The sequence below is a fragment of the Epinephelus fuscoguttatus genome, linkage group LG11 (genome assembly GCF_011397635.1).
Source record: "Epinephelus fuscoguttatus linkage group LG11, E.fuscoguttatus.final_Chr_v1".
In the NCBI taxonomy this organism is placed as follows: Eukaryota; Metazoa; Chordata; class Actinopteri; order Perciformes; family Serranidae; genus Epinephelus; species Epinephelus fuscoguttatus.
In genome coordinates this window covers 42,372,709-42,400,376 of record NC_064762.1, presented here as the reverse complement: position 1 = coordinate 42,400,376, position 27,668 = coordinate 42,372,709, and the positions used below count along the sequence as shown (strand labels likewise).

General features: G+C 41.4%; 1 protein-coding gene across 1 annotated transcript in view; it reads right to left on the bottom strand.

Annotated features, from left to right (window-relative positions):
- Positions 1 to 6,569: 6,569 nt before the first annotated feature.
- The window catches only part of kcnk10a (potassium channel, subfamily K, member 10a), a 124,935-nt gene continuing 103,836 nt past the window's right edge, over positions 6,570 to 27,668 (bottom strand). Inside the window, exons 5-7 of the mRNA XM_049590684.1 lie at positions 26,716 to 26,908; positions 24,528 to 24,670; positions 6,570 to 9,638 (exon numbers count right to left, since the gene is read on the bottom strand). Coding sequence (XP_049446641.1) covers positions 8,961 to 9,638; positions 24,528 to 24,670; positions 26,716 to 26,908 — 1,014 coding nt within the window. The 3' untranslated portion in view covers positions 6,570 to 8,960. The remainder of the gene's footprint in view (positions 9,639 to 24,527; positions 24,671 to 26,715; positions 26,909 to 27,668) is intronic.

Below are 27,668 nucleotides of genomic sequence, written 5' to 3'. Positions count from 1 at the left end.
CCATCATCTGGCTGCAGAAGAGCCCCACAGAAAGTGCAGTGATGGGTGAATGTTGCCACACCGGCTAATGCGCACCTGTCCAAGCTGCAGATAACCTGAGCGCGAATGCTGCGGTTAGTTGGAGTACTGAAACCGTTAGCTGGAGGGACCGCGTACGCTGCCTATACCAGCAGAAGCAAAATCCCATGAGTGTAGAGAAAAAACACTACAGATAACCTGTGCACGAACGCTGCAGTTAACTGGTAATCTGGAGTACAGAGACCGTATGCTGGAGGAAGGAAGCGCGTATACCAGCCTACGTATACCAGCAGAGGCTTAATACACAATGCAACCACAGAAAATCGGCTGCTGTAAATCATTATGTATACAGATATGAATATAGCTATACTGATATATTCACCGTATGCTGGGAACAAGGAGCACTAACTCTACCTTTAAAGTAAAGCCTTGTCAAAAGGCAAAAGCAATACTTGCAAAAAACAATTCAGTTAACCGGAGCACAGACACTATTGTTAACTAGTTAAGCAATTCTTCCCTCCAACAGCGTCATCTTATCCACTATAAAGAAAAACAGATAACTAATCAGAGCCCCGACGCTGTAGGTAACAAAATGAGACCATATGCTGGGGGAGGCAGCGCGCACGCAGCCTTCACCAACAGTGGTTGATTATAACAAACTCAAAACAAACTTTAGTGCGGATGCTACCGCTAAATAAACAACAGGCTATACACGCTGGCAACTGGGGAGCGCTAACGCAACCCTCCAGCAGAAAAAACTCCAGAAACAGAGAACGTTAACTCAATCAGAGTAAATCAAGTGCCAGGAAGATGTTGCGCGAATGCAACTTTCACGGGCAGGTCTTTATCAAAGTAGGTAATGTAACAGTTTGCAAACAACTTAGGAGTTACATACCTTTTCTGGAGAGGGAAGTGAAACACTCCCTTACCGGCAAAAGGACGCATGGCATCCACACTGAATCAAACATATTTAAACTCCTCTCAAGAGGGAAAGAATGCCGTTGCAGCTCCTGGAGGACGAATGTCCACTGCTCCGACCGAAAATGGCCATGGTACTACTAGCGACGGGATATAAGTTTGAAATGCAGTTGTAATGCTTCCAAAAGCAACCTGCACATGAGAAGATGAAAAGGAAATTATCCTCTGATGTCAACGAAAGATATAATCTCTTTCGGGTCATCCAGGGGTCACAGGTGACATTGTTGGTATACATACTCGAACTGTGCATGTACGAAGGGGAATATTCAGTGTTTAAAGCACTGCTTCTGGTGGTCAGCAAGGAATGAAATAGAACTGCAGTGAAAATCCAGCAGTAAGTTGTTGCCAGTTTGTGAAGTGGTCCTCAGGAAAAAAGAGGGAACACAATAAAATGTCTGGGTTGTATTGTGGAGGAATTGTATTAAAAATAAATTCCAACCACTTCTTCTTTGTTCCTTAGTCCTTTGGCAGTCCAAAAAAGGGTAATTTCTGGTCACAATGAAGAAAGCAGTGTCTCATGGTGTCTCCTCAAAAGCAACGGTTCAAACTCTGCAACCTCTCTGCTTTGCCTTTACTGGGACTGCACTGCACTAAGCATGTGTGTTTGGGGGTGTGGCTCAGTGGCCTGCAGGCGGGCACTGTGTATTTGAAATTGTTACAAATGAAATTCGCGGAAATGATGGCAGGAAATTCAAATGAGCTGTTTCGTTAGCGCTTTTAGCACTTCCAGTTCTCTCGTCTAAAAGTCAATATGTTTTTTGAATGGGATTTGGTAAAAATGCCTCAAATAAGGTCTGTGGTTAACAAAAGCTTAAGCGAGTTTCAGGTTTTGTTCTACAACATAAAACACATCAGTAAATACCCTACTTGTGAATTTTGAAGCTTTTACATGTCGTAAAAAGGCAGTTGCTAACAAGTTGCTCAATACAACTACAAACCCTGTCGGGGACATAAAACGGCATCACCCCCGAACAGATGAGAGTGCTGGCAGCAGTCCGATTTCCCCATTATACAATGTTTTAAAATAAAGCGGCCAAAATCAGTTGAAAGCTTCGTGGCGGTGACATCAAGAGTCATGTGACCGTGGAGTAGTCATGTACTCCATTAAAGCCTAACGTTAGCTTTTTACTTGTGGCGATCGCATTTAAGCTTCAAATGCGGTATGAAAGGTGTTCATATGTGAAGATTATCTCGATGAACAAAACCTGTAAGTATCATAAACTTGTGTTAGCCACAGAACTTATTTTCTGACATAATCCAAAACGCAATGCAAAAATCACATTCACTTTCTCTTCCGGGAACCAGCGCAATGCTAAACTTCTGGGTTTTGACGTCAGCCCTGGCACATTCTATTAATTGTTACACTGTCAAATGGCATGCTGGGTAAAGCCCACTTTAGCTAACTCCAGATCTCCCTGCTCCCTGCTTCCACTGGTACTTTCTCACTTTCTCTTTTTCTTTCTCCTAACTAGTTTTTGTGTGCTGGTTAAATCAGTTTTTTTAATTAAATTGGCTGCAGACTCAATTATCTATCATCTGATATGCTGAGTTTTACTACAAATTAACCAATAGCTGTGTGAGAGGACCCCCCCAGACCAGCCTCGGGGATGCGGCCATGGCAGGTGTATTGCTCTGGACCCAAGGAAGTGCAATGTCCAATGTTGACCTAATCCAGCAGCTAATTTCTTGTTCTGTGAAATACTTTGGGGAATAAAAAAATCAACCTAGACAGTCATGGTGAGTCCAGGTTGAGCAAAAGCCCAGTCAGTTACTTTCTTCAGCATCTGGGACCTCAGTGTGTGTTTTACTATGCATTATGTCTATGGATGTCAGTGATCAGGGCCTTGCACATACAGTCTGTGCAGGTTGTTTTACCCATTCTGCAATGGTTCATATCAGATTTGATGCTGATATTGTTGATACCTACAGCATAGGCTCTGCGTGGGTGCGTGCCCTAGGCCGAAGCCTACACTGTAGCCTGACGTGCACCTCCTGAGAAATGTAACCAAACATTGCAGCGACACAGACCTCCTGATTGTTTTTGTAAACTGAAAACCATTTCCCTCAGTAGAAATGAAGCTTTTATTTCACAGAAAGAAACTAATTGTGAAAACAATAAAGTCCCCACACAATGGCATTTTAAGAGCTGTTTGTAATTTATCTCTACTCTGCTAGCTCCAAGGTTAATTTGTACAGTGAAAAGGGTCATAGACTTATGCTAATAATGTTAGCATGTTGCATTTGTGTTTGTTTTGTCAGCGAGCCTTGTGAGTTGTAATGGAGCCGAAATTTGTGATGTTACTTTTGATAAATGTTGTTGTTAATTTATACAATGTAAAATGTCATAGGCTTGTGCTAATAACATTAGCATGTTTTATATGTGGGGAAATGTGATCAGCAAATGACAAGTGTTTTGTCTGCGAATGTTCTGAGTTTTAATGGAGCCGATCTGTATACTTGTGTTTTTTTTTAAAAAAGATATTTTTTTGGGCATTTTGCCTTTATAGATAGGATAGTCAAGCGTGAAAGGGGGAGAGAGAGAGAGGGAGGATGACACGCAGCAAAGGGCCATAGGCTGGATTCGAACCCGGGCCGCTGCGGCAACAGCCCTGTACATGGAGCGCCTGCTCTGCCACTAAGCCACCGACACCCCGTACTTGTGTTTGAAACTGCCTGCTTTTAGCCCTTTTTTCTGTGTGTTTTAAGTCTGTCTTGAATCAATCAAACTTTAGTGCACTTCACAGAACACCCACCGCAGGCAAGTATAAATGCTGACAATGGTGTAGGTTCTGCATAACGCTGACACATAAGGCACTTTAAGTCTGGCTTAGCAAAATTACTTCCTAATCCTCTGCCTCAGTGAATTATCAAGATGCATGTAATGACAAAAATAAAATGAAATAAAATTAAGTTCTTTTTCAAGGTTCACACTGAACTGTGAAACAATTCTATTTCCCCCTTGTAACAATTTCACCTTGTTCATCCGAATACAAAGTGTTCAAAAGACCTGCTGCGAGAAATGAGGGTTTTAAATCAGACAAGGAGTCAGGAAGTGCGTCTGAAGGTGATACAATTCTGTGAATGATCTCCCAGGAGTTTTCAGAGGTATACACAGGAAAGAACTGCTTCCACTAGAGGATAATTTCAGAGTAGGAGAGGTTACAGGCAGTGACTGTGAAAGTGATCTATTCTCTTTACCTCCCAATAAAAGCCACTGATAATAGATGTGAGAGACAGGGGTACATGAAACTCAAAACTACCCCAAGGACTTTGAAATGCACTGCCACATACTCAAGAATAGCACTCAATTCTGTGATCTTTATTTCCAAATGGCAATCACTACATTTAATGTAATGGTTGCACAAGATATACTGTAAGCAATGTCCATGTACAGAGCATGAGGTGCTTGTGCGTCAAACACAGGCAGTAATAAAACAAAATGCCATAAGCATCATCCTCTGAAGCATGTGATGGTATACAATCAACACCATATACATTGTAATATAGTTCTGCAATGTAGCATGCCTTTTTTGTTCCATGTCTGGGTTTTCTTTTTAAACTTTGACATTTTGTGTTTTTTTTAGAAGCATTTCTTTAAAACGTGTAGTCCTTGCTTGTTTTTGCTGCATTCACGCTATCTATAGCTTGACTTAGTAATGTGAACGGTAGAATCAGACACGTTGTGTGCATACACAGATAGTGAGTATGTTAACATGAGACTTGGAAGTGTATATGAAAAAGACACTGTGAGCATCATATCACGGTAATACAATCTGTGGCACAGTTCACATTTTTTATGTATGTGGTGTCATTTCCCTCAATGGTACATTTGAAGTATGAAAATGTATAGCACTCTGTATGAATGACAGCAGCCACTACCGTGGCCGAAAGCTGCAATTGACACGGTCGTGCCGTAAGATGCAGTACTGCTAATGGCCACTAGATGCTGGCGGCAAAAAGAGTCTCCAACTGCATAGAATTCCATTCAAAAAGTTCTCTGCAAGAATACAGTTGGTTTTTTTTTTTACATGAATTTTGGTTGCCTGGGTCCAGAGCTTGGAGTTTGAATTGACTGATTTGTCTGGCATCGTGACATCAAACAGTGGTTTCTCTGTTCAAATAAAAGCACCACGGGCAGGACCAACGCCATTGTCAAGCTGTGCGCCGGAATCAAGGAGTAATAACAAAGACAGAGAGTGCTGTAGACAAGACAGACACTACTATTGAGGCTCTTCTTTATCAACATGTCTTCTCAATGTTGACAACATCGAAGTTTGTTTTACCTCAGTCTGCCCAAGCAAAACAAGTACAGTGGCATGGTTATGCATCAGCGAGGACTTAGAATGATGTTACATTCAGGCAGATGCATTGGTCTCAAGTAACTGGTTATGGAATTGAATCCCGTGCTCCCAGGAAATTGATTAGAGTGGATGTGATGTTAGACTGAAGATAGAAACAGGGTGTAATCAGTTGACATTTCTGTCCAATATCAGGCAAGAAGTTTGGTTCTCTAGAGCTAATTTTCTGTCCACTTTGCGTCACTGGTTTGAATTTGAGGATCCATCAAAGAGGTATTAAGGCTTCTAGAGAAGTATGTTTTGGAGCAGCTGTAGTAATTGCTGCTTGCTTCTCCTACTCCACTCCATCGCGGCTCCTTACTTTTTTTTTGTTTGTATAATTTTTTAGGTTGGAGACAAAAGACAAATCCAAATACGAGCTTCAGGAACTTACTGGTATTTTCAACAGTCTGTGGATATGCTTGAGTCAAATATGCCCAAAAGTACACAACACTCTCTCACAGTCAGAGCAGTGCACTTTATACTCTCTGACCCATCCATCATTCATTGGTGTTCCATGTCTAGTATGGAACAGTCCCTCCTCTTGCTTTATGGCTTTATCTTCCAATCTGTTGTTATGATATTTCATGGAGCGCAGGTGCATTGTCCCCTCCCAAAGTGTGAATGCAGTACATGTTAGACAATGTCAACAACAAACATGAGGACAACAAGCCCTGAGATAGTATTCAAAAAGGTCATGGTCTAGGGTGATGATTAGCAGCATTAATTCTATATTGCATTCCAATGAATTATGCAAATACTTGAAGTATATATATATATATATATATTTTTTTTTTTTTTAATTGTCTGCTTTTATCAAGCCCCCAATCCCACACCAGTGTGAGTCTGTCCTGGCTCAAAATGAAAGAATACTTTGCACATCTATTTTCAAACAGGTGCATAGGAGAGGGACGAGAAGAATGAAACTTGTAGAAAAGATTCCCCGCACTTTCTAACTTGCAAAAAAATATATTTTAATGCTGCTGAAACGTTTTGGTTATTACACCACCATGCAAACAGTTTTGTGACAAAGAGAAGCCATCTTAAGTAGGAGTGGCTGTGAGTTTGCAATCAGTCACATACCCTCAACAATCCCAAACATACCTAAACATACCCCCTGTTTTTAATTTTGCCTCTTTGGTCCTCTAGTTAACTTACTGATGTTTGGTATTGTCTTCCAACTGCACGTGGGTATTGTGACTGATTGCAAACTCACAGCCACTCCTACTTAAGATGGTTACTCTTTGTTACAAAACTGTTTGCCTGATAAAGGTCTAGTCACCGCAATGTAGCCGCTGCATTAAAATAATTATTTTTGCAAGTAAGACAGTGTGCGGTGGTCTTTTCTACAAGTCTGTCCTGGCTGACAGTTTGGAAGGTTGAATACATCTTTGATGTGACTGCAACGCTTTCCTTTCCATGTTCAAGGATAATTTCAACTTGGGTCTAGTTGTAATTAATTTAGAAAATTACACAGTTTTGACCATCATTTTCATCAGCAATGATAACATTATAATCACTAATTTAACAGCTGGAAAAGTATGGCAAGGCAAGAAACAAGAAACCCAAGACCTGTCTTGATCTCAACTAGGGCAATGTCTTCAGTCATACATTAGAGAGGAGGTATTCTGTTACGCCAGCATTAGCAGGTCAGCTTTGCTACTTTAATAAATATCCTGGCATCATCTGGAAGGGACATTAGGTTAGCCTCCTACTGCTTCCAAAGTCCGTTCTAGCTCAAGCTTTGGAAAACAATCTAAGTCTTTATTTTCAGTATTACTACATTAACAAGTGGTGTGCCAGTCCACAGAGGATTGCCAGTAGCTCTACAATAAAACACAAAATACACACAGGACACTAAGGTAGCACCAAAAAAAAAAAACAAAAAACATGTGCACAGATAAGTTTTCTTAAATGCTGTTCAGAAGTGGCTCTGTATTTTGACCAACAGCACAGTGATAATCTGGTTTGTTAACACTGGCATTGTTTTATAAGTATGTTATGGGCCACATATAGTACAAAATGGATGTGAAGATGGACAAGCATGCAATTCTTTTGGTATAGTTGCTTAAATTAAAACAGACAATGTCTTTCTTGTGTATAATACCCCAACAAAACTAGTGTGTGTATGCAATTTAAAACAGGTAAACCCGCTAAAAATCGGTGATAGAATCCTCTCGCATTGCCAGCAGACCATAGCTGTGTACACACCATATGAGTTTGCCTGTGTGGTTTTTTTTTTGTTGTTGTTTTTTTTGTGTGTGTGTCACATTTAATGTTATGGACAGAGCAGAAAATAGTTTAATAAGCAGCAGGAAGTAGCATGGAGGCCTATGAAAACTTTATTTTGATTTATTCTTTTTATACATCTCTTACTTATTCAGTCTCTCTTTCAAACTTCGTGCAGACTAATATAGCATTGATGTCTGAGTGCTGCTCGGAAGGAGACAGACAATGTGTTGTAGTGGTTCATCATTGCATCTCGCCGATTTAGGGACTAAGATTAGTGTGTTCCCCTGGGTGTTCGGTTTCCGTCAATGCCAATCAGAGATGGAGCTATTCAACAATTTTTCGAATAATCGCTCAGATTTTATGACCGTGTGGACTCTGCTCCGCGCACCAGTGACTGCTTGGCATGTATTTTTCACATCGCGGGGATTTTTCACGGACATTTTTACAGGAAACTACAACGCGGAAATGTGCTCGACTATGAAAGCCCGAATGACTGCGGACATTCCTCGCGGAGTAGTAGTCTCTGCATGTTTCTCCTGTTTGTAGAAGAGCATCAAACTAGCTGGTAGCCCATCTCACACCGCTGTAGCAATCCTATACTGCCCTCGTGCAGTTAGGAGCTGAATTGCATGTCAAATAAAGGGGGGAAATAAGACGGCGAATAGTAATAGTCGCATTAAAAAATCGATTTTTCAAAAATAAAACGACTATTCGAAATTCGAAAATTGTGACCCATCCCTAATAAATACCCATGACTACTGCAGAGTCATTTGATCTGGGTGTGAATGTCGACCGTTACCTTTCCCAATATATTAAAAAGTCAGATGTTAGTGGGTTAGTGGTAAGATGTGTGTGCAATATGCAGAACAGACCCAAAACATCTGAGTGCTTCTGAGCCATGTGCAGTTATATTCATTGTTTCTAGTTGACATGTAGGCTAACATAAAGCAGAAGGCATTTGTTGAACACTACACATCTGATACTGTTGGGAGTTGGTAACACTGAGTATTGAGTGAGAAAGTACTGAGGAAAAAATGTGCTTTTCCGTCATGAAGATTCTGCATCTGGTTCACAGCAGGTATGTTATTTGACTATAGTGAGGAATGATGGCCAGAACTACCAAACTAAGACCCATGTTGTTATCCTTTTAGCAACTGCTTTTTTTTTCTTTTTTTTTTAATATGATCGCATTTCAGCATAGCAAAATTTTAGAAACCCTACAAGGTCTTGCAATGTGTGTCCATTACATCCATTGTACACAGTGATTATGTAGACATTACAGTGTATAGCACAAAGGGACATGTGTTGTCCCTACTTAAGCACACACAGGAATAAGGGAGACCTAAGGCACTAATGGTGATATTTAAAATCTGCTTTCGTATCAGGACACGCTGTCTATGGGCCCATTTGAATATGCAGCTCTTTTTCTTCAAGTGTTTTCTCATTCTCTTTCTCTTTGGTCTGCTCCAGAATTAACCCATCATGCGGCTTGCAAGCATCCACAAACAGTGGAAAATCAGACAAGCTAGTGTTGCACTCCTTGTCTTCATTCTCATCCTCTGCTTCATCCTTGCTTTTCCCTTCATCTACTATGGGTGTGCTGCAGTCAAAAGTGGACATGCTGCAGCCGTAAGCCTCACTGTGAGGCCGGCGAGCCTCGTCTGGGATGTTCTTCTTTAAGTCCCGATTCCTGTTGCGCTTGGCCAGCTTGGTGACAGAGCCCAGGCGGTTGAAAATGTTGTCCTCAGAGGTGGTCTGGTGGTTGGAGCTTCGGTCACACTGTTCAGTGCCTCGCAGCCGAAGGTTGTTCAGCTTGGAGTCGATGCTCTCCTGGGAAGAGGTCTTATAGCTGTTGGTGTCCAGGCTGTTGAAGATGGCACGTCGCTCCGGGGAAAGCATGTCCAGGGATACAGCACGCTGGTCCAAGCCTAGCTGTCGTCTCTCCATGCTCCGGATGGTGGCGGCTCGCTGCAGCTTGTCATGGACCTCGACACTCATACGCCGACGTGTCTCCCGGAATTCTGCTCGCACATTAGCTTTCCATTCTGCAGCATGAGCCTTGATTTCTCCAACCTTGGCCAAAGACAGATATTAATAATAAGTACATCAATTATCAGAGTAGCTGCAGCACAATGATAATGTCCTCTCAAGATACCTAGGAGCACTAAGTGATCCATGACATTTTACCAACCCCAACAGACTTTATATAATTGAAGAGTTCATTTGCAAAAACAGATAAACGCCATTTTGGGAAAAAAATGAGCTGAGGCTTGTAATTTACTCTTTGCATTGCATTGTTTTCAAAGCCCAGATCCATTTTGGTGCAATACCTGATATCTCCTGTTGGAAACTGGGTCAAAGTTCATGTTTTGTGGCAGAAACCGCTATACGCCACAGCTGTTTCTTAGTGAAAGCCAACATATCCATTGAGCAAATCAGCGCAGCGCATTTAGTTCACGTGACAGAAAGATGGCTGCGGCGGCATCTACAACAACAAAGACGATCTGAATGGGAGTTTTGGGAGTAAAATCCACTGACTTCCGTCAATATAACCATGGATAACTTTGATGAAACGGAAGAGGCTGTTGTCTTATTCCCCTCTTGACAAAAAAAAGAGGAGAAAACCCAAAGAGCACGCCCATAACGTGGCAAAAAAGGCGCGGCATACTGGAGGAGCACTGAGTGTTGCTTGTACTTATAACACTGCTAATGTATGTCAGGCGGCGACGTTGTCTTCTGAGGAGATAGCCAACATAAACCGAGTCCTGCATTCTACTACAGATAAGGTAAAACAAGATGTTATGCTTTTGTCTTATATGGACATTATGGCAGTGAAACGTAGGAGACCCAAAGTGGAAAATCCTACACAACAGAAGACAAGGGAGATGACTGTGAAGTACTCCGTCTGAACCGAGACACAGGAGAAAATCACAGTCTGCAAAGCCTCATTTATGAGCCTGTTTTGTGAGTATTTCATTTCAATTAATGCCTATGGTTATTTGTATGATAGTTTCCAGATTTGCTTTTGTACTGTCTGCATTTTTTGCTGGCTCACAGCTAGCTTAAAGTCTACTTTAAAGTATGAAAACCCACTTCTTCTAATCAAGAAAAAAATGACGAAAACTTAACTGTGATTAAAAAGAAACCTCCCATTGTAAATCATAATTATGACAAGAGTCTAAATGATGATACCAAAATCACGATAAAGAGCACCAAAATAATGAGACAGAGTCAAAATATTAGTAACACTCAGTAAGACAGTAAGTCGGAAATATTAGAAAGTAAGCCAAAATTTTGAGATAAAAGTTTACATTTTTTTCTCCTACTTAAAGTAGGACATACTGCCTCATGCTTTTCACTCTTTAATTTCACACTTATGACTGACTGTCTCACAATTTAGACTTTTTTCTTTCATAACTAGGATTTTCCCCTTGATTTTTTTTTCTAAAATTGTGATTAAACTTTCATTTTTTTTTTCTTTGACTGGAAGAAATGTTCTTTCATAAATAACATACTGCCCAGTATTAGGCCAACATTTTTCATTTTTCTTTTGTGCCAAAATTCAGATGACGTTCTGACTACTGGTAAATCAAATACTGGACTTTTATTTTACTTTATTTCATTTATTTTTTTAATATAGGAATGTGCTAGTTTTCATCAATACAATGTCATGGTTAGCTATTTTTGCAATGTTTATCTAGTTGCCTCATCTTGATCTGACCAGTTTTGCAGGATGAGGCAATAGTTGATAGAATTTATTTTGTGTTTGCAGACATCAAGAAAGATGACCTCTGCAACATAGCCAGAATGGGGTGCCAATGCCAGAATGTCGTGGTGGTGCTCGGGAATCTGAGGAGCGAGCAGCCAAGAGGGAGGCCGTGAGAGACCACATAAAAACATTCACCTGCAGAGCCAGCCATTATGCTCGCCGAGGTTCACCTGGCAGAAAGTACCTTCCTGCAGATTTGAATGTGAAAAAGATGCATGAACTGTTCTGCTGTCAGAATGAGGAGCAGATCTCCTATGCTTTACATTATAGCATATTCATGTATGACTTTAACCTAGGTTTTGGACATCCATCAAAAGACGTGTGCAGCACCTGCGTTAAGTTCCGACTGAGACTGAAAGACCCAGAAATCTCAGATGATGAAAAGCGCAGGGAATCTGCCCTATTTATGTTACATAGGCACAAAGGATGCAGATTCTATGATCTTCTTAATGCTGTTGGTGAATCTTTCACAATCTCATTTGACATGATGCAGAATATGGTGCTGCCAAAGTCACCCATTGGGCAGACTTACTATTCAAGACAGCTGTACCAGTATGTTTTTGGTGTTGTTTGCTATTGTGGTCGTGGTCTGAATCAGAGGAAAGAGGACATTCATCTCTACACATGGTTAGAGAATGAGAACAAGAAAGACAGCAACATGGTGGCGTCAGCTTTGCAACATTATTTAGGTAGTGTTGCTTGCAGTGAACTCCGTGAGTATAAAGACCTAAGACTTTTCTCAGATTCTTGCTATGGGCAAAATAAAAATGTTAGTGTGCTGGCAATGCTTTTTGCCCTGAGAGAGTGCAAATTCAAAGAGTTAAGAATGGAGTATACCTTTCCCATCAGTGGCCATATTTCATGCCCCCTGACCGCGTCTTTGGTCGTTTGGAGCAAGAGATTAAAAAAAAAGGACACTATACTGCTACCATCTGAGTATGTGGAGGTTATGCAGAAACACGGAAATGTCCATGTTTATAGAAAAGACTGGCAATGCTATGACTTTAAAGCTGCAGCAGCTAAACACTGTACCTCTTCTCACTCATTTAAAATCAGTGATGCCAAGGTATTGGAAATCAGTGGTGACAAGATGGGCTTTAAGCAGCTGTACAGTGGGGACTTCTGTTAACATACTCTTTTGAAACGCGGTCAGAGGTGGGACACCTTCAAGCCAGCACTTGCTCCAGTGGTAAACTGTGTAAAGAAGGCAAAAAAGGATGATGTTCTAAAACTGCTAGGAGAGCTTGGGGTTAGTGAAACAGTCCGGGCATTTTATGAGGATGCCTTGGCTAAAGCAGGACGTGATATTGGCAGACAGGACTTAGAGGAAAGCAGTGATGAGGAGGAATAAGGTCATCTGATGAACTAAAAAAAAACTCTTGTGCTTCAATGCCTTTTCACCACTATTAGTCGAATACTAAATGGAGTAATACTGACTTATGCTGAACTTACTGAAAATTGCATTGAATACTGAGCAGTACTGAATACTCTGCAATACTGGGTTATACTGAAACCAAGTAGTAACAGTGTGTAACACTAAACAAAGAGTAGCACTGAAAACAATGGAGCATTGACTATTGAATGTTGAATACACTGCAAAGAGCTATGCAGTTTAAACCCTGTAGCTTCTTTCTGTGATCTGTAATACAATGGACACTGTGTAATACTGAATAGCAGCACTGACAGATGAATGTGAAATACTGTGAAATGGCTATGTTTTGACACCTTAGTGCAGTCCATTGTTACCTGTTTTTGAGGGTTTTTTTCTGTTTACAGTTTAACAGTTTACAAGTTTGCAACATATTGAAGTTTAAAATACCTCAACTGTTTGTTTTATGACAAGCACTGAAAACCGTGTAACTCTGAATACTGTGAATATTATTAGCACTGACTATTGAATGTGAAATATTGCAAAAAAAGCCACGTTTTGTCGGCTTATTGCAGTTTTTGGGTTTTATTTCTGATATCACTTTACTTGAAGTAAGTCTGGACTTTACATGCAGTTTTTTTTAGCACTTTACTTGCTTGTTTGATGATGAATGAATTGACTGCTGCCATTAGAAGAAGCACAGAGTCATTATATGGCCTAATTCAATGGAGTGACATGAATTGTGGAGTTAACTGATTTTGCTAAAAAATGAACGTTGGAGTTATCTGCTTTTGCCAAAAAAATGAAATGTAAATGAAAAAAAAGTCTATTTTCAATAAAGCTTCATTTTTTGAGATACCTCTATTTTGTTATGTCATATCTCCTTGGTCAAAGACACTGAACTTTGGTTTGACTGATATCACCTGAAGTAAATAATAAAAAAAAACTCATTTTTTGAAAATTTATAAACATGGAGTTATCTGCTTTTGCAAATGAACTCTTCATGTTATTAACAGTAACAAAACTTAATTTCATCCCAATCCGGTCTGTGTTGCCCTCCCCTCTCATGAATCTTAGAGGATGAGGAAAGAAATACGTTTCTGCAGTACACAATTCTACATTTTTCAGTTTCCTCTAATCCTGCTTCGATGACTACTAAACAAATTGCTATCAGAATTAAATCAGTGTTGAAAGACAATGAAAAATACACACAACTTTAGGGTTGGAGGTCCACAGGGGATAATACACACACCTTCAGGGTGGGAGGTCCACATGGAATCACACACACAACCTCAGGTTGGGAGGTCCACATGGGATAATACACCCAACCTCAGGGTGGGAAGTCAACATGGGACAATGTATAACACCATGTACCCAAATTTAAAGGCAGTATGAGTTGGATTTGTCAGTTGTGGTTTGTAAACACAAAATTCAAAGTTAGCCCTTTTTCCCTGGCTCACTGGCTTCTGTTGAATGAGTGCTTCTGGCAGCTGGTCGCTATGTTTTTAGTCCTGCCCTCACCCCTTCTGCACTGGTACTGGTTGATGCCCAAAACATCCTGGGTCTCTGTCAGGGTTTCTGTAGCCTTGTCAGACGTTAGCTCAACATTCTGTTTTGCTCTCTGCATCAGTCTGGACTTACTGCCACACTTTCCAGTTGGGGGCAATCAGGGATCTGCACCGTAGTTGACAATGTAAGCAGCCAACCAGGGACAGCGTTGTAGTTAATGATGTACAAAGCAGACCAAAGCCTGCAGAACAGTAATGGTGAACAAAGCAACAAGCACCAACTCTAACGTTAGCAAAGTAAACACAGCAGTAAGTGATGTTATTGCAGAAATAGTCAATAACAACAATTAAACTAGAAAAGGAGTACGAGACAAGAGTTTCTGAGAGCAAAGACGTTTTTGCTGTTCTTCTGACTGGATGTGGCAAAAGCTTGATTTATCAACTGGCTGGCTACAAAAATACCATATTGTTGTCCAAAGAATCAATATCATATCGTATTGTGATTTAACTGGTGATTTACACCCCTGCTACTTATCAGACTTGCCTGTAGAGACAATATTTTTTATAAGATCCTTTACTGGGGGCCACTGGTGAAATAAGTTTGGTGCGTGGTCAAGGCAAAACTTTTCATCACCATCCTATCAAAACTCATGCAATGGGGGCACCAGAAACAAGTGGAGCAATGTCAACTGTACAAACTCATCTGCCTTGTGTACTTTCACCACACTCATCCTCAGAAGCCTCATCAGAAGCTTGTAAAAAGGCTGTCACTGATAACATTTATATACAAAGATGTGTGGCCATGACATAATATTACAAGTAGCACCACAGTTTGGATACCTCAGGTGTGAGGTGTGTCAGTTGTGTTAAAATTTGTAAAAAACGGTCTTCAATCTTGACTTTTTGGGGGAAAAAAAAAAAGATAGCCCTAATCTCAATTCAATTTCAATCAATCAATTTTATTTATAAAGCACAATATCACAAATCACAATTTGTCTTACAGGGCTTTACAGCATATGACATCCCTCTGTCCTTAGGACCCTCACAGCGGATAAGGAAATACTCATTATTTCCCAAACACATAACTTTTCTGCACCATGTTGCATATCTGTATTATAATAATGAACAACCGAAAACAAAATCATCTATTTCACTACCCACTCCATTTACCATGTCGTCTGTATCTGTGTACAATGTCTGAATAATACCATCTGATCAGAGACATTGCATTGCATTTTAAATTTTAAAGATTTCAGAATAAAATAGTTCTTAACAGCTGAATGATTTCCTATGTGACAGTATGTTTGAAAAATTCCAGTCTGGTTTCAGGATGCAGCACAGCACAGAAACAGCCCTCACAGAAACAGCCCAGATCACAAAGAAGTCACTTAAGGTAACCTTTCCTATAGAACAGGTCTATACCTTGTCCTTTTATTAAACAAACTAAATAGCCTTATGTTATTTATCTTATTTACAGACCACGTGTCATTTCTGTCTCTACATGGTCGCACGTTTACAATCCTCCCCTGCTCTCTGTATCGCGCACGGCAGAGTATGGCCCCGCTGGACGCGCACACACACGTGCCCGCACACACACACACACACACACAAGTGAACACACTAGAGAGCGTAAAAAAATAAATAAAAAAGGACTCGGCGGTGGAGTGAGATTTCTTAAACGGGCGTGAGAAGGTGATACCGTCTACCGGACTGAACACACAGTAACTCCGGTCTGAGCTGACAGTGAGGAGCTAATAAGAGCTAACTGCTAACAAACAGAAGCTAACTGCTATGAGACTATAGTTAACTGTTTACAGACAGAAGCTAACTGCTAAGATAGAAGCTAGCTCTAAAAGACACAAGCTGCAGTTAACTGTTTACAGACAGAAGCTCTCAAAGCTCTCAGTTTTTGCATTTCTTACGTCATTTTACCTGTCAGCGTTGTTTGAATTGATAGAGTCATCACTGAGGACTACCCAGAGGTGTGGGCGAAGAGGGTTTATCTATCTTGACGGTGAGGGCGACAGTGTACTGTCTAACTGGATGGAACTGAATCAAGCGCATCTTTCTTAGTCAGCCGTGGATGGTAGGGCGGGGGGGGGGGGCAATATGCAGCAATCCGATTGGCCGAAATCTTTTCATTCCGCCTACGTGCCTATATTCACCAGGTATCAACTTGAGTGACATCTTGCATAGACAAATACACTGAAACCGGCGAAATGCGCGATCGAGTGATATGCGTACTTTTAGAGCATCAAATCGTACCAGCGTACTTTGATGTCAAAATGCGTGCCTGGTACGCAAAATGCGTACAGGTTAGCAGGTCTGAGAGCGCAGGGTTACTCGTGGTCCCAAAAGTCTCCAAAAGTAGATCAGGAGCCAGAGCCTTCAGCTATCGGTCTCCTCTCCTGTGGAATCATCTTCCTGTTACAGTCCTGGAGGCAGACACTGTCTCCACATTTAAGACTAGACTTAAGACTTTCCTTTTTGATAAAGCTTATAGTTAGGGCTGGCTCAGGCTTGCCCTGTACCAGCCCCTAGTTAGGCTGACTTAGGCCTAGTCTGCCGGAGGACCCCCTATAATACACCGGGCACCTTCTCTCCTTCTCTCTCTCTCTCTCTCTCTCTCTCTCTCTCTCAATTCAATTCAATTCAATAATCTTTATTGGCATGACTGTAGATTAACAATATTGCCAAAGACATTAAAAATTTACAAATAAAGTACAATAATAAAAGTAAGTCAGAAAACTATAAAAAAAAAGATTAAATATATGTTATATAATACAAAATACACCAATCTACAATACAATACACCAATATATAATATAGGGAAAAAAATGAATAAAGAAAAATGTAGATGGTGAGTTACAAGGACTGTAAATATAGACAGGTGTGTCAGGTGTTGTGATGGTTGTCCCTCAGGCTGTGGCATAACCTGACATATGTTGCTGCTGACTCTGTTCTCTCCAAGGATGTGTTGCATTTTAGTTTGATCAGGCAGAGAATCAAAGTCAGTGACTTTATGTTTTATTTTTGAGAGGAAGTCGGCTCTGATGTGTTCATACTTGCTGCAGTGCAACAGGAAGTGTGTCTCTGTCTCCACTTGTCTGTGTGGACAGAGCTCACACAACCTGTCCTCTCTGGGCAGCCAGGTCTGCCTGTGTCTGCCCGTCTCTATGGCCAAGCTGTGGTCACTGAGTCTGTACATGGTCAAAGTCTTCCTCAGTTTCTCATCAGTCACGGTGCTCAGATATTCTGCCACCGTGTACTGTCTATTTAGAGCCAAATAACACTGAAGTTTGCTTTGCGTTTTGTGGTCGATGTCCAATAGTTAATGTAATGTTCTTTTTGTTTCTCTATAATTTGGTGGGTCCAGATTGTGTGAGGGCTGTGCTGAGGTCTTGTGTTGTTAGAGGAGCTGAGCCTCAGGACCAGCTGGCTGAGGGGGCTCTTCTCCATGTTCTCCTCTTGGCATTGCAGAGCTTTGTAGTGGTAGGAGTTGGGGTCACTTGTTTTAAGGTGTTTATAAAATTTGATGGCTCTTTTTTGAATTCTAATTAAAAGGGGGAATTGGCCTAGCTCAGCTCGGCACCTGTTGGGGGTGTTCCTGTGCACTCTCAGGATGCTCTTGCAAATCTCTGTATGCAGGATTTCGATGGGGTGTTTGTCCCATTTTTCAAAATCTTGATTTGCAAGAGGACCCCACACCTCACTACCATACAGAATAATTGGTTCAATTATAGATTTGAATATTTTGAGCCAGATTCTAATGGGTATATTAATGTTTGAAGATTTCTTTATAGCATAGAAAGCCCTTCTTCCCCTCTCTCTGAGATCATCAATAGCCAGGTTAAAGTTTCCCGTGGACGTGATGTGTAGTCCTAAGTATGTGTAGTCGTGTGTGTGCTCCACCTCATGAGAGCCCAGGAAAAACCTGGTTTGGTTTCCCTGACCCCTGGGTTGTTTCTGGAATATCATAATTTTGGTTTTGTCCAGATTAACTGTCAGGGCCCAGGTCTGACAGAAGGTTTGCAGGTGATCCAGTTGCTGTTGTAGTGCTTCATTTGATGGAGCCAGCAATATGAGATCATCTGCAAACAGTAGGCATTTAACCTGTGTGTCAGACAGAGTGAGACCAGGGATGTCAGATAGTTCTAGTGATTTGGCCAATTCATCGATATAAATGTTGAAGAGGGTGGGACTGAGACTGCAGCCCTGTTTTACTCCTCTACTCTGGGGGAAGAAATCTGTTTCCATGTTGTTAATTTTAACAGCACATTTCATATGACTGTACATGGTTTTGATGATGTCATAGACCTTCCCCCCTACACCCTTCTCAATTAATTTTAAGAACAGTCCATCATGCCAAATTGAGTCGAATGCTTTTTTGAAGTCTACAAAACAAGAGAAGATTTTCCTCTTGTTTTGGTGGACGTCTTTATTAATGAGAGTGTGAAGGGTGTAGATATGGTCTGTTGTTCTATGTTTGGGTGTGAATCCTATCTGGCTCTTGCTCAGGACATCATGTTCTCTGAGGAAGTCTTGCAGTCGGCTGTTTAGGATACTGCAGAACAACTTCCCCAGATTGCTGCTGACACAGATGCCTCGGTAATTGTTTGGGTCGAATTTGTTTCCACTTTTAAAGATTGGTGTGATGATTCCTTCACTCCAGAGGTCAGAAATGTCCGACACCCAGAATAAGGTTAAATAATTTTAATATGGCAATGTTAAATTTATGGTCATCAAATTTTAGCATTTCATTTAAAATGCCATCAGGACCGCTTTTTCTTTGGCTGCAGTGCCTGGATTTTAGCCAGCAGCTCTGCTTCAGTAATTTGGTAGTCTAGGGGGTTCTGGTTGTCCTTAATGACTGATTCTAAAATTTGTAATTTGTTGAGGAGATTGTTTTGGGCCGAATTCAGGGGAACAGCAGTATACAGACTTTCAAAGTGATTTTTCCAGATGTCACCATTTTGAATAGCCAATTCTTCTTTTTGTGGTTTGCTGAAAGAGTGCCATTTCTTCCAGAAGTCACTAGAGTCAATGGACTCTTCAATTATTTGTAACTGATGCCTCACATGCTGTTCTTTTTTAGTTCTGAGTGTTTTTCTGTATACTCTCAGTGTTTCCCAGTACTGGAGGCGGAGCTCAGGGTTGTCAGGTTGTCTGTGTTTTTGATTTGACACATTTCTGAGAGTTTTTCTCAGTTGTCTGCATTCTGTGTCAAACCACTCGTCATTGGTCGGGTCTTTTGGTCTGTGGTGCTGGCGCTTTTTCAGACTGGACAAGTCTGCCACATGGTCAAATATGTTGTAGATGTCCTGTACAGCCTGTCTGAGGCCGTCCTGATTGAGGGGATACGAGGTGGAAAGAAAACAGTCTAAATGGGATTGAAAGACTGGATTTTTGATTGCTGTCTGGTATTCGTCTTTGCTTTTGTTTGTCCATTTATAAGGTTGTTTTCTGTAGGTCAGATTGCAGGGTTCTACTGTGTGAGGGTCGTTTGGGTCTAGGTCGGTGATGCCATAGTCTACTGTGCTGTTGCCAAGAGGAGAGCTATGAGTGTAAAGACCGAATGAGTCCCCTCGAAGCCGACCGTTAACCATGTACAGACCCAATGTTCGGCAGAGCTGTAACAGTTGCTGCCCACTTTTATTGATAGTTTTGTCAAAGTTGTTTCTGCGGGGTTGTGAAGGGAGGGGGATGCTGACTTGACCAGGTATATGTTTGTCTCCCTGTGTGCTGATAAAGTCTGGTTCTGTACCAGTCCTGGCATTCAGGTCTCCACAGATCAGTACACTTCCCTGGGCCTGGAAGTAACTAATCTCATCTTCGAGAATGGAGAAACTGTCTTCATTAAAATAAGGGGATTGTGATGGGGGGATATATGCTGCACACAGGAATACATCTTTATCTGTGGTGATAAGGTCTTTTTTGATTTTGAGCCAAATTGAAAATTCTCCTATTTTGATTAATTCAATGTATTGTACAAGGTTTGCCTTATACCAGATCAGCATTCCCCCTGAATCCCTTCCTTGTGTTACTCCCTTTAGTTTGGTGGACGGGGACATTATCTCTATGTAGCCTGAGGGACAACCAGTGGAGACATCTCCTCTACACCAAGTCTCTTGCAATATAAACACATCTGCATTTTCTAACTCTCTAATAAAGTCTGAGGTCCTGCTCTTAAGGCCAAGAGCAGAAGATCTCAGACCCTGAACATTCAAACAAGAGATGACAAAAGATTTAGATTTCATTTAAAACTCAAAAGGCTGCATTTGGTGATCAAAATGAGATAAACTACTAAGTCAAAGAAAATAATTTAAGAGTATCTACATGACATATTATAAAAGGTAACAAATCAATAACTGGTATATTAAATAATCAATACTTATGTACAGTGTAAATGTCCTTTTTTTTTTTTTTTTAAACTGTATGAGCACAAGAAATACTCTAATAATAATTCATACAGTGTCTATTGTGGTACCTGTCCAATCAGATGAGAGCAAAGCAGGCTGAGCATCTGCTGAATGTCCCTCAGTTCATTGTGTTGTGGGGGGGTTAAGGTTGGTTGTGCTGCTCGCCGGACCACCTGGGCATAACTCAGTGGGCTAGGGTGTGGCTCTTGTCGCTGTGGTTGGGGTGGGGCCCTAGGGACAGGAGTGACTGTGGTCTGGCTTGAGGGGGATCATGGTTGCCTTTGTGGGGTCTGATTTGGACATGATGTGGGTGGGGCTGAGGGTGGTCTTGTCTCCATTGTGTTGGTCTGGATGTTGGTTGAGGATGTCTTGGTGTTCTGTGGGGTTGTGGGCTGATGTGCTCTTTCTGCGGGCCGTGGATTGGTCTCTGTTGAGAGCGACGCTTTTCAGTGTTTGGGCGAAGATGGGGACTGTGCTTTTAAACAGATGGACGTGGTCGTAGAGACAGCTGATGTCCAGGGTGGGGTGGTGGGCTAGGTGGACATTGGGTCTCCGTGCACAGTCTCTGGACAGGCTGCTGTTGATCCTGTGGATGGTGTCAGGGTGGAAGTCTTTCCTTGGGAGCAGAGTGGATATGACCACTCTGCTGTTGGGGAAGGTGGTGGAGGCTTTCTCTGTCACTCTCTTGAGTGACACTGACACCCTCTCCTGCTGGCTCCGCAGATCATTGGTGCCAGTGTGGATGATGATGTGACTCGGAGATCCAAGCCGCTCCTCTGACAGCAGGTCTATGGCATGGTGGGTGTTTGGACACCAGATTTTAGCCACTTTGTGGGTGGGGAAAAGTTTCTTTTCATTTAGGAATTTTCCATTGGAGTCGATGAGGAGGACAATGTCTGTCTTCTCTCTCTGTTGTGCTGGTCTGGTGGAATGAGGGGAGGTGCTGGTCTGTGGGCTGGATGTGGAGCTGGGGGTGGAGGTAGGTTCTTGGATTGGTGGGTCCTGGCTGCTCACAGGGTCCTGGTTGTGGTCTAGTTTTTCATCCAGGTCCTGTGTAGCTCCACCTCTCTCCTGAGGCTGTTCTGACAGAGTGGTGAGTGCTCTGCTGTGCTCCTCTCTCTCTCCTCTGAGCTCCTTCACCTCCTCTGTCAGAGCTGTCAGTGCTGCTAGACGCTGCTCTCTGTCCTGATGCAGCTCTCTGATCTCAGTCCTGAGCAGGCTCAGCTCTCTCCTGCAGCTGTCCCTGTCCTGCCTCAGCATGCCCAGCTCTGTGCTGATGGTACAGGGATCAGGCTGAGCTGTGGTGGGCTGGCATGGCTGTTGGCTGATCAGCTCTCTCAGTTGTACAAGTTCTCTCTCCAGCTCTGTGAATTTCACCTTCAGTTCGGTGATGGTGCGGTTCAGCTGGGGGTCCTGGACCTGCTCTGGGCTGGTGGGCTCCTTCTCTTCAGGGGGCTGCTCAGTAGTTAGGCAGCTGGGAGCTGGGACCTGGGAACTGTCAGTGGAGCTAGATCTCTCCTGCTGGGCTCTTTCCTTTATAAGGAGGAAGTCCATCTCAAACAGTCTGAGGTTCCCCTGCACTATGATAGTCCCATTCTTGTATAAGTTTACTGTCATCATGAAAGTATCTGAATCCTCTGCTTCTTTTATTTTTATTTTCCAGCCGTTACAGATCCCCTCTTTTTGACAGAGGGGTAGTGGGCACTGATGGCAGAGTGCCATGCTAGCGGCTGGTCTGTGAAGAGGATCAGGTTGCTGACCTCCCGGTCTTGTAAAGATCAGAAAACAGGGTTTCTGGTCTTTCTTTTAGCAGTTTTTGTTTAAATGCCTTCCTGGCAGTCTCATTGGTTACATCAGGAGGATAGAGGAGAGGAACAGCCTCTGTACAGCCTTTGGTGGACTCCATCAGGCTCTGCTGCTGTTGAACTGCTGCTATTTAAATTCCTTGGCAACAGTTGCTAAGGGTCTTGTTTACAGCTAGCTGTGTTATGCTAGCTTAAGTTTATTTAGTGTTCAGCAATTTTTTGTTTCCTCTTTTTAAATGTTATATTTTCTTTCTGATGGTTTCACTCACTTGCGTCTTCAGCTGTTTTCCTCCTCTTTGCTTGACCTTTTTTTTGTTGCTGGTTGGACAGTTAGGCTAACTGTCAGTTTGGCAGGTTCCGTTGTTTTCCAGTCTATCACTGTTTTCTGAGGTTTTTGCTGTTTTTTTTTTCCTTCTTGGTAGATTTTTTTTTAAAAACAACGGTTTTCTCTTCTGTTTTCTTCCAGCTCTTAGAAGAATAGTAGTTTATCTCACTTTAAAACATCCAAAAAAGCAAAAATATTCAGGAGCTCATGTTCATGCTCATCTTCATGGAATCACTCTCTCTGTCTCTCTCTCTCTCTCTCTTTCTCTCTCTCTTGTATCCTATTACTGCATCTTGCTAACTTGGCCATTCTGGATGTCACTAACTCGGCGTCTTCTCCAGAGCCTTTGTGCTCCACTGTCTCTCAGATTAACTCATATCGCAGCGGTGCCTGGATAGCGTGACATGTGTGGTTGTGCTGCTGCCATGGTCCTGCCAGATGCCTCCTGCTGCTGCTGCCATCATTAGTCATTAGTCATACTTCTACTGCCATTATACACATATGATTATTGTCACACATGAATACTGCCAGATATTAATATATACTTTCAACATATTGTACCACAGTAGCCAGAGCCATAACTATAATATTATTACTTTTATTAATGTTGTTGTAAGCTACTGTCATCACCGTCTGTCCTGCATCTCTCTCTCTCTCTCTCTCTCTCTCTCTCTCTCTCTCTCTGTCTCTCTTTCTGTCTGTCTCATTGTGTCATACGGATTACTGTTAATTTATTATGCTGATCTGTTCTGTACGACATCTATTGCACGTCTGTCTGTCCTGGAAGAGGGATCCCTCCTCAGTTGCTCTTCCTGAGGTTTCTACTGTTTTTTTTCCCCCATTAAAGGGTTTTTTTTGGGGAGTTTTTCCTTATCCGCTGCGAGGGTCCTAAGGACAGAGGGATGCTGTATGCTGTAAAGCCCAAAGGCAAATTGTGATTTGTGATGTTGGGCTTTATAAATAAAATTGATTGATTGATTGATTGATTGATAGATATTACTGCAATCTTAAAATCATTACACTGTTACCTGTCTGCCACAAAATTAACTTTAATTTTTTTGTTAGTTTTTAAATCACTGAATGGCCTTATCCCATCTTATCTGTCTGACATGGTGAAGATATATGTACCTGCTGGACCCAAGATCCTCTGACTCTAGCCTCTTGATTGCTCTGCATATCAGATCTAAAAGACAGGCAGCCTTTGTTAATTATGCCCCTAAACTCTGGAACAGTCTACCTGAGGGTCTTAATGGCCCTACGTATGTTGAAACTTTAAAACAAAATGTTAAGACACACCTTTACACCATTACCTTCTCCCGAAATGTGTTTTTAACTGACGGTTGTTTTATCTTGTCTTAGCCTGCTATTTTAAGTGGATTTTACTCAATCTTCTAGTTTTATTTTTTAGCATGCATTTTTATCATATTTTTTTACCATAAAGTTTTCTAAAGTTATCATTATCAATATCATTATTACTTACACTTGGCATCAAGCATATTCCACCAACCAAAAATTTGATCAGAACTGTGATTGGATTGGGAAAGGACACAATGTCAGAAACTGTAACATTGACAGGCTAAAAGATCAGTCACTTCATAAACAAAATAATACATTATGTGTAGTAAACATGATTTTTTGTTGTTGCAGTCATATTTGGTAAGTGATGAACCTGAAGATGCCAAAGTTTGTCCTACCCTGGTCAAGAATATAACATGAATATCAGCATCTTCATCATATGAGCGTTAATCATTTCATATGAGAGCATACCTCTTCTTTTGTCTTTTTGGACAGCACTCTCAGCCAGTCACCAATCATATTCAGCACTGCAGCAAAGTAGGCCAGACCACCCAGGATCCAGAACCACACCAGTGGTCTGTACCACTTCCGGTACTGAATCCTTCTGTCTCCCCCTGATAAGAAAACAAGACATGAATGACTAAACATCACTTTTCCACTTGAACACGGAATGAAGCCTAATGAGAAATTCACAGATGGGTTGATTTTGTTTTGTTCTGTAGTCAAAGTCAGCAATCTTTAAAGGTGAGGACACTGTCAACCAACACAAGCACTACAAGTCCATTAATGAATTATGCTTTGCACACGCACGGTTGCAAGCAGGCACACACGCACACACACAGACACACACACACCAAACTAGAATTACAGTCTTGCAGTTTTACACCTGCATGATCCAGTCAAGTTGTTGTGTTGTGATTAAATGGATGCTGCGGTGCCTGGACAGCGTGACGTGTGTGGTTGTGCTGCTGCCGTGGTCCCGCCAGATGCCTCCTGCTGCTGCTGCCATCATTAGTCATTAGTCATACTTCTTCTGTTATTATACACATATGATTATTGTCACACATGTATACTGCCAGGTATTAATACATACTTTCAACATATTGTACCGCAGTAACCAGAACTATAACTATAATATTATTACTTTCATTAATGTTGTTGTAAGCTACTGTCATTACCTGCATATCTCTCTCTCTCTCTCTCTCTCTCTCTCTCTCTCTGTCTCATTGTGTCATATGGATTACTGTTAATTTATTATGCTGATCTGTTCTGTACGACATCTATTGCACGTCTGTCCGTCCTGGAAGAGGGATCCCTCCTCAGTTGCTCTTCCTGAGGTTTCTACCGTTTTTTTTTCCCCCGTTAAAGCGTTTTTTTTGGGGAGTTTTTCCTTATCCGCTGTGAGGGTCTTAAGGACAGAGGGATGTCGTATGCTGTATAGCCCTGTGAGGCAAATTGTGATTTGTGATATTGGGCTTTATAAATAAAATTGATTGATTGATTGATTGATTGATGCTTCTCACACATCTTCCCCCAACAGCACAGAAGGTCTATACAATAAATTTCTGAGATAGTGTTTTATGCATAACGTTATGATGTCACAGTGAAGCTGACCTTTTGGATATAAAATGTCATCACTCCATAATTTGATTCTATTAGACTGTTGAGTTTTGTAATAATTACCATATGGATTCTTGAGTTATGGGTGAGGTCACACTGACCTTCATCTTTCAGCTTTGATCATAAAATTCTAATCGGTTTATTCTTCAGTCCAAGTTGACATTTGTGTCAAATTAGAAGAAATTTTGTCACGGTGTTCTTGACATAAAGCATTGACCTTGACCTGTGACCACCAAAATCTAATCACTTCATCATTGAGTCCGAGTGAACGTTTGTGCCAAATTTGAAGAAATGTACTTGAGGTATTCTTGACATATCATATTCACAAGAATGAGAATGGCAGTCACATAACCTTGACTTTTGATCTATAACCACCAAAATCTAATCAGTTAATTGTGTGTGTTCAAGTGAGTATTTGTGCCAAATTTGAAGAAATTCCCTAAAGCTGTTATTGAGATGTTGCATTCACGATGAGTTTAATGAGTTGGATCCAAAGTCACAGGGAGCTTGACCTCTGACCACTAAAATCTAGTCAGTTCATCACTGAGTTCAAATGAATGTTTGTACCAATTTTTTTAAGAAATCCCCTTAAGGCGTTCTTGAGATATCGTGTTCAGAACAATGAGACAGAGAAGGTCACAGTGACCTTGACCTTTGACTTATGACCACCAAAAACTAATCCATTAATTGTTGAGTTCAAGACCAAGGCAAATTTGAAGAAATTCCCCTGAGGCAAATTTGAAGAAATTCCATTGAGGTGTTCTTCAGATATTGTGTTCACAAGGATGGGATGGATGGACGGATGGACAGGTGGACGAACAGACAGAAAGACAGCATAATGCCTCCAGCCAGGGTTATCACCAGCAGGGAGGAATAAAAATAAACTGCAACTCCAGTCACTACAAATGTCATCTAAGTCTGATTCAACTTTTGACAAGTGTCCTGATGTATTAGTGTTTTATAACATGTAGAAAACTAATCAGATCATTCACAACATTTCCTTTACTGACTACTTTGACTATGAATGATAAACTCTCACCTGCGACATAGTCTCCTATTCCAACAGTTGTCAGAGTGATGACAACAAAATATGTTGCATCCAGAGCTGTCCAGCCCTCGATGTGTTTGAAGATCACAGCTGGGATGGTGACAAACAAGATGCAGCCAACCAGGATAAAGAGGAGGGTGGAAGCCACACGGATTTTAGTCTGACTGATCTGGTTGTGTTTATTCTGTGAGAAAAAGTCACACACACACACACACACACACACACACACACACACACACACACACACACACACACACACAAATAATGAATTGATATTCTGGTACATTCCCATTGGAAACCATAATACCTGTCTTTTTTTCAGTACAGTTTGGATAGTATTTGGACACCTTGGTGGCACTCCACAGGGTCTGTGAGAGGATTATGATGAATCAGTCACAGTGGCTTTATTATCGCGTCAGCACTACTATGCTCAGGAGGAGAATTGACCTGGAAATTCATTCGTTCAACAGGGGGCAGTCACTCCTGCAGTTTGTTTCCTTTTATTTGTACCATGGTGAAAGTTTACTATATTTCTGCAGGCCATATTTGTGAAGCCCAGTTACCAGTGAACCAAGGTTTTCTCTTTGGACTATTAAGTACACAACTATGTACACAATTGCTATGTTTAAGTGGTTACTAATGTGACATATTGCCACGAGGTTGCAGACATCTTTGTTTGGGGGAAAGGGGGTATGTATTCTCTGGTCTGTACACATTTGTAATGTAAAGAGCAGAACTTGAGTGAACTTTGGTTTTTCATGCTTCCTGATTAATTTCACAACCTAAAGATACATTTTGACTGAAGAATAATGAGGCTACCATGGTGTTTCGCTATTTTGAAGCCATTTCTGTTGATTCTAAGACCAAAATACAGGAGAGAACTTGCCCTTACAGACTGGATGCCTTAGATTTTCTGGTTTCATTTTGTGCGTAGTCGAAGAGGT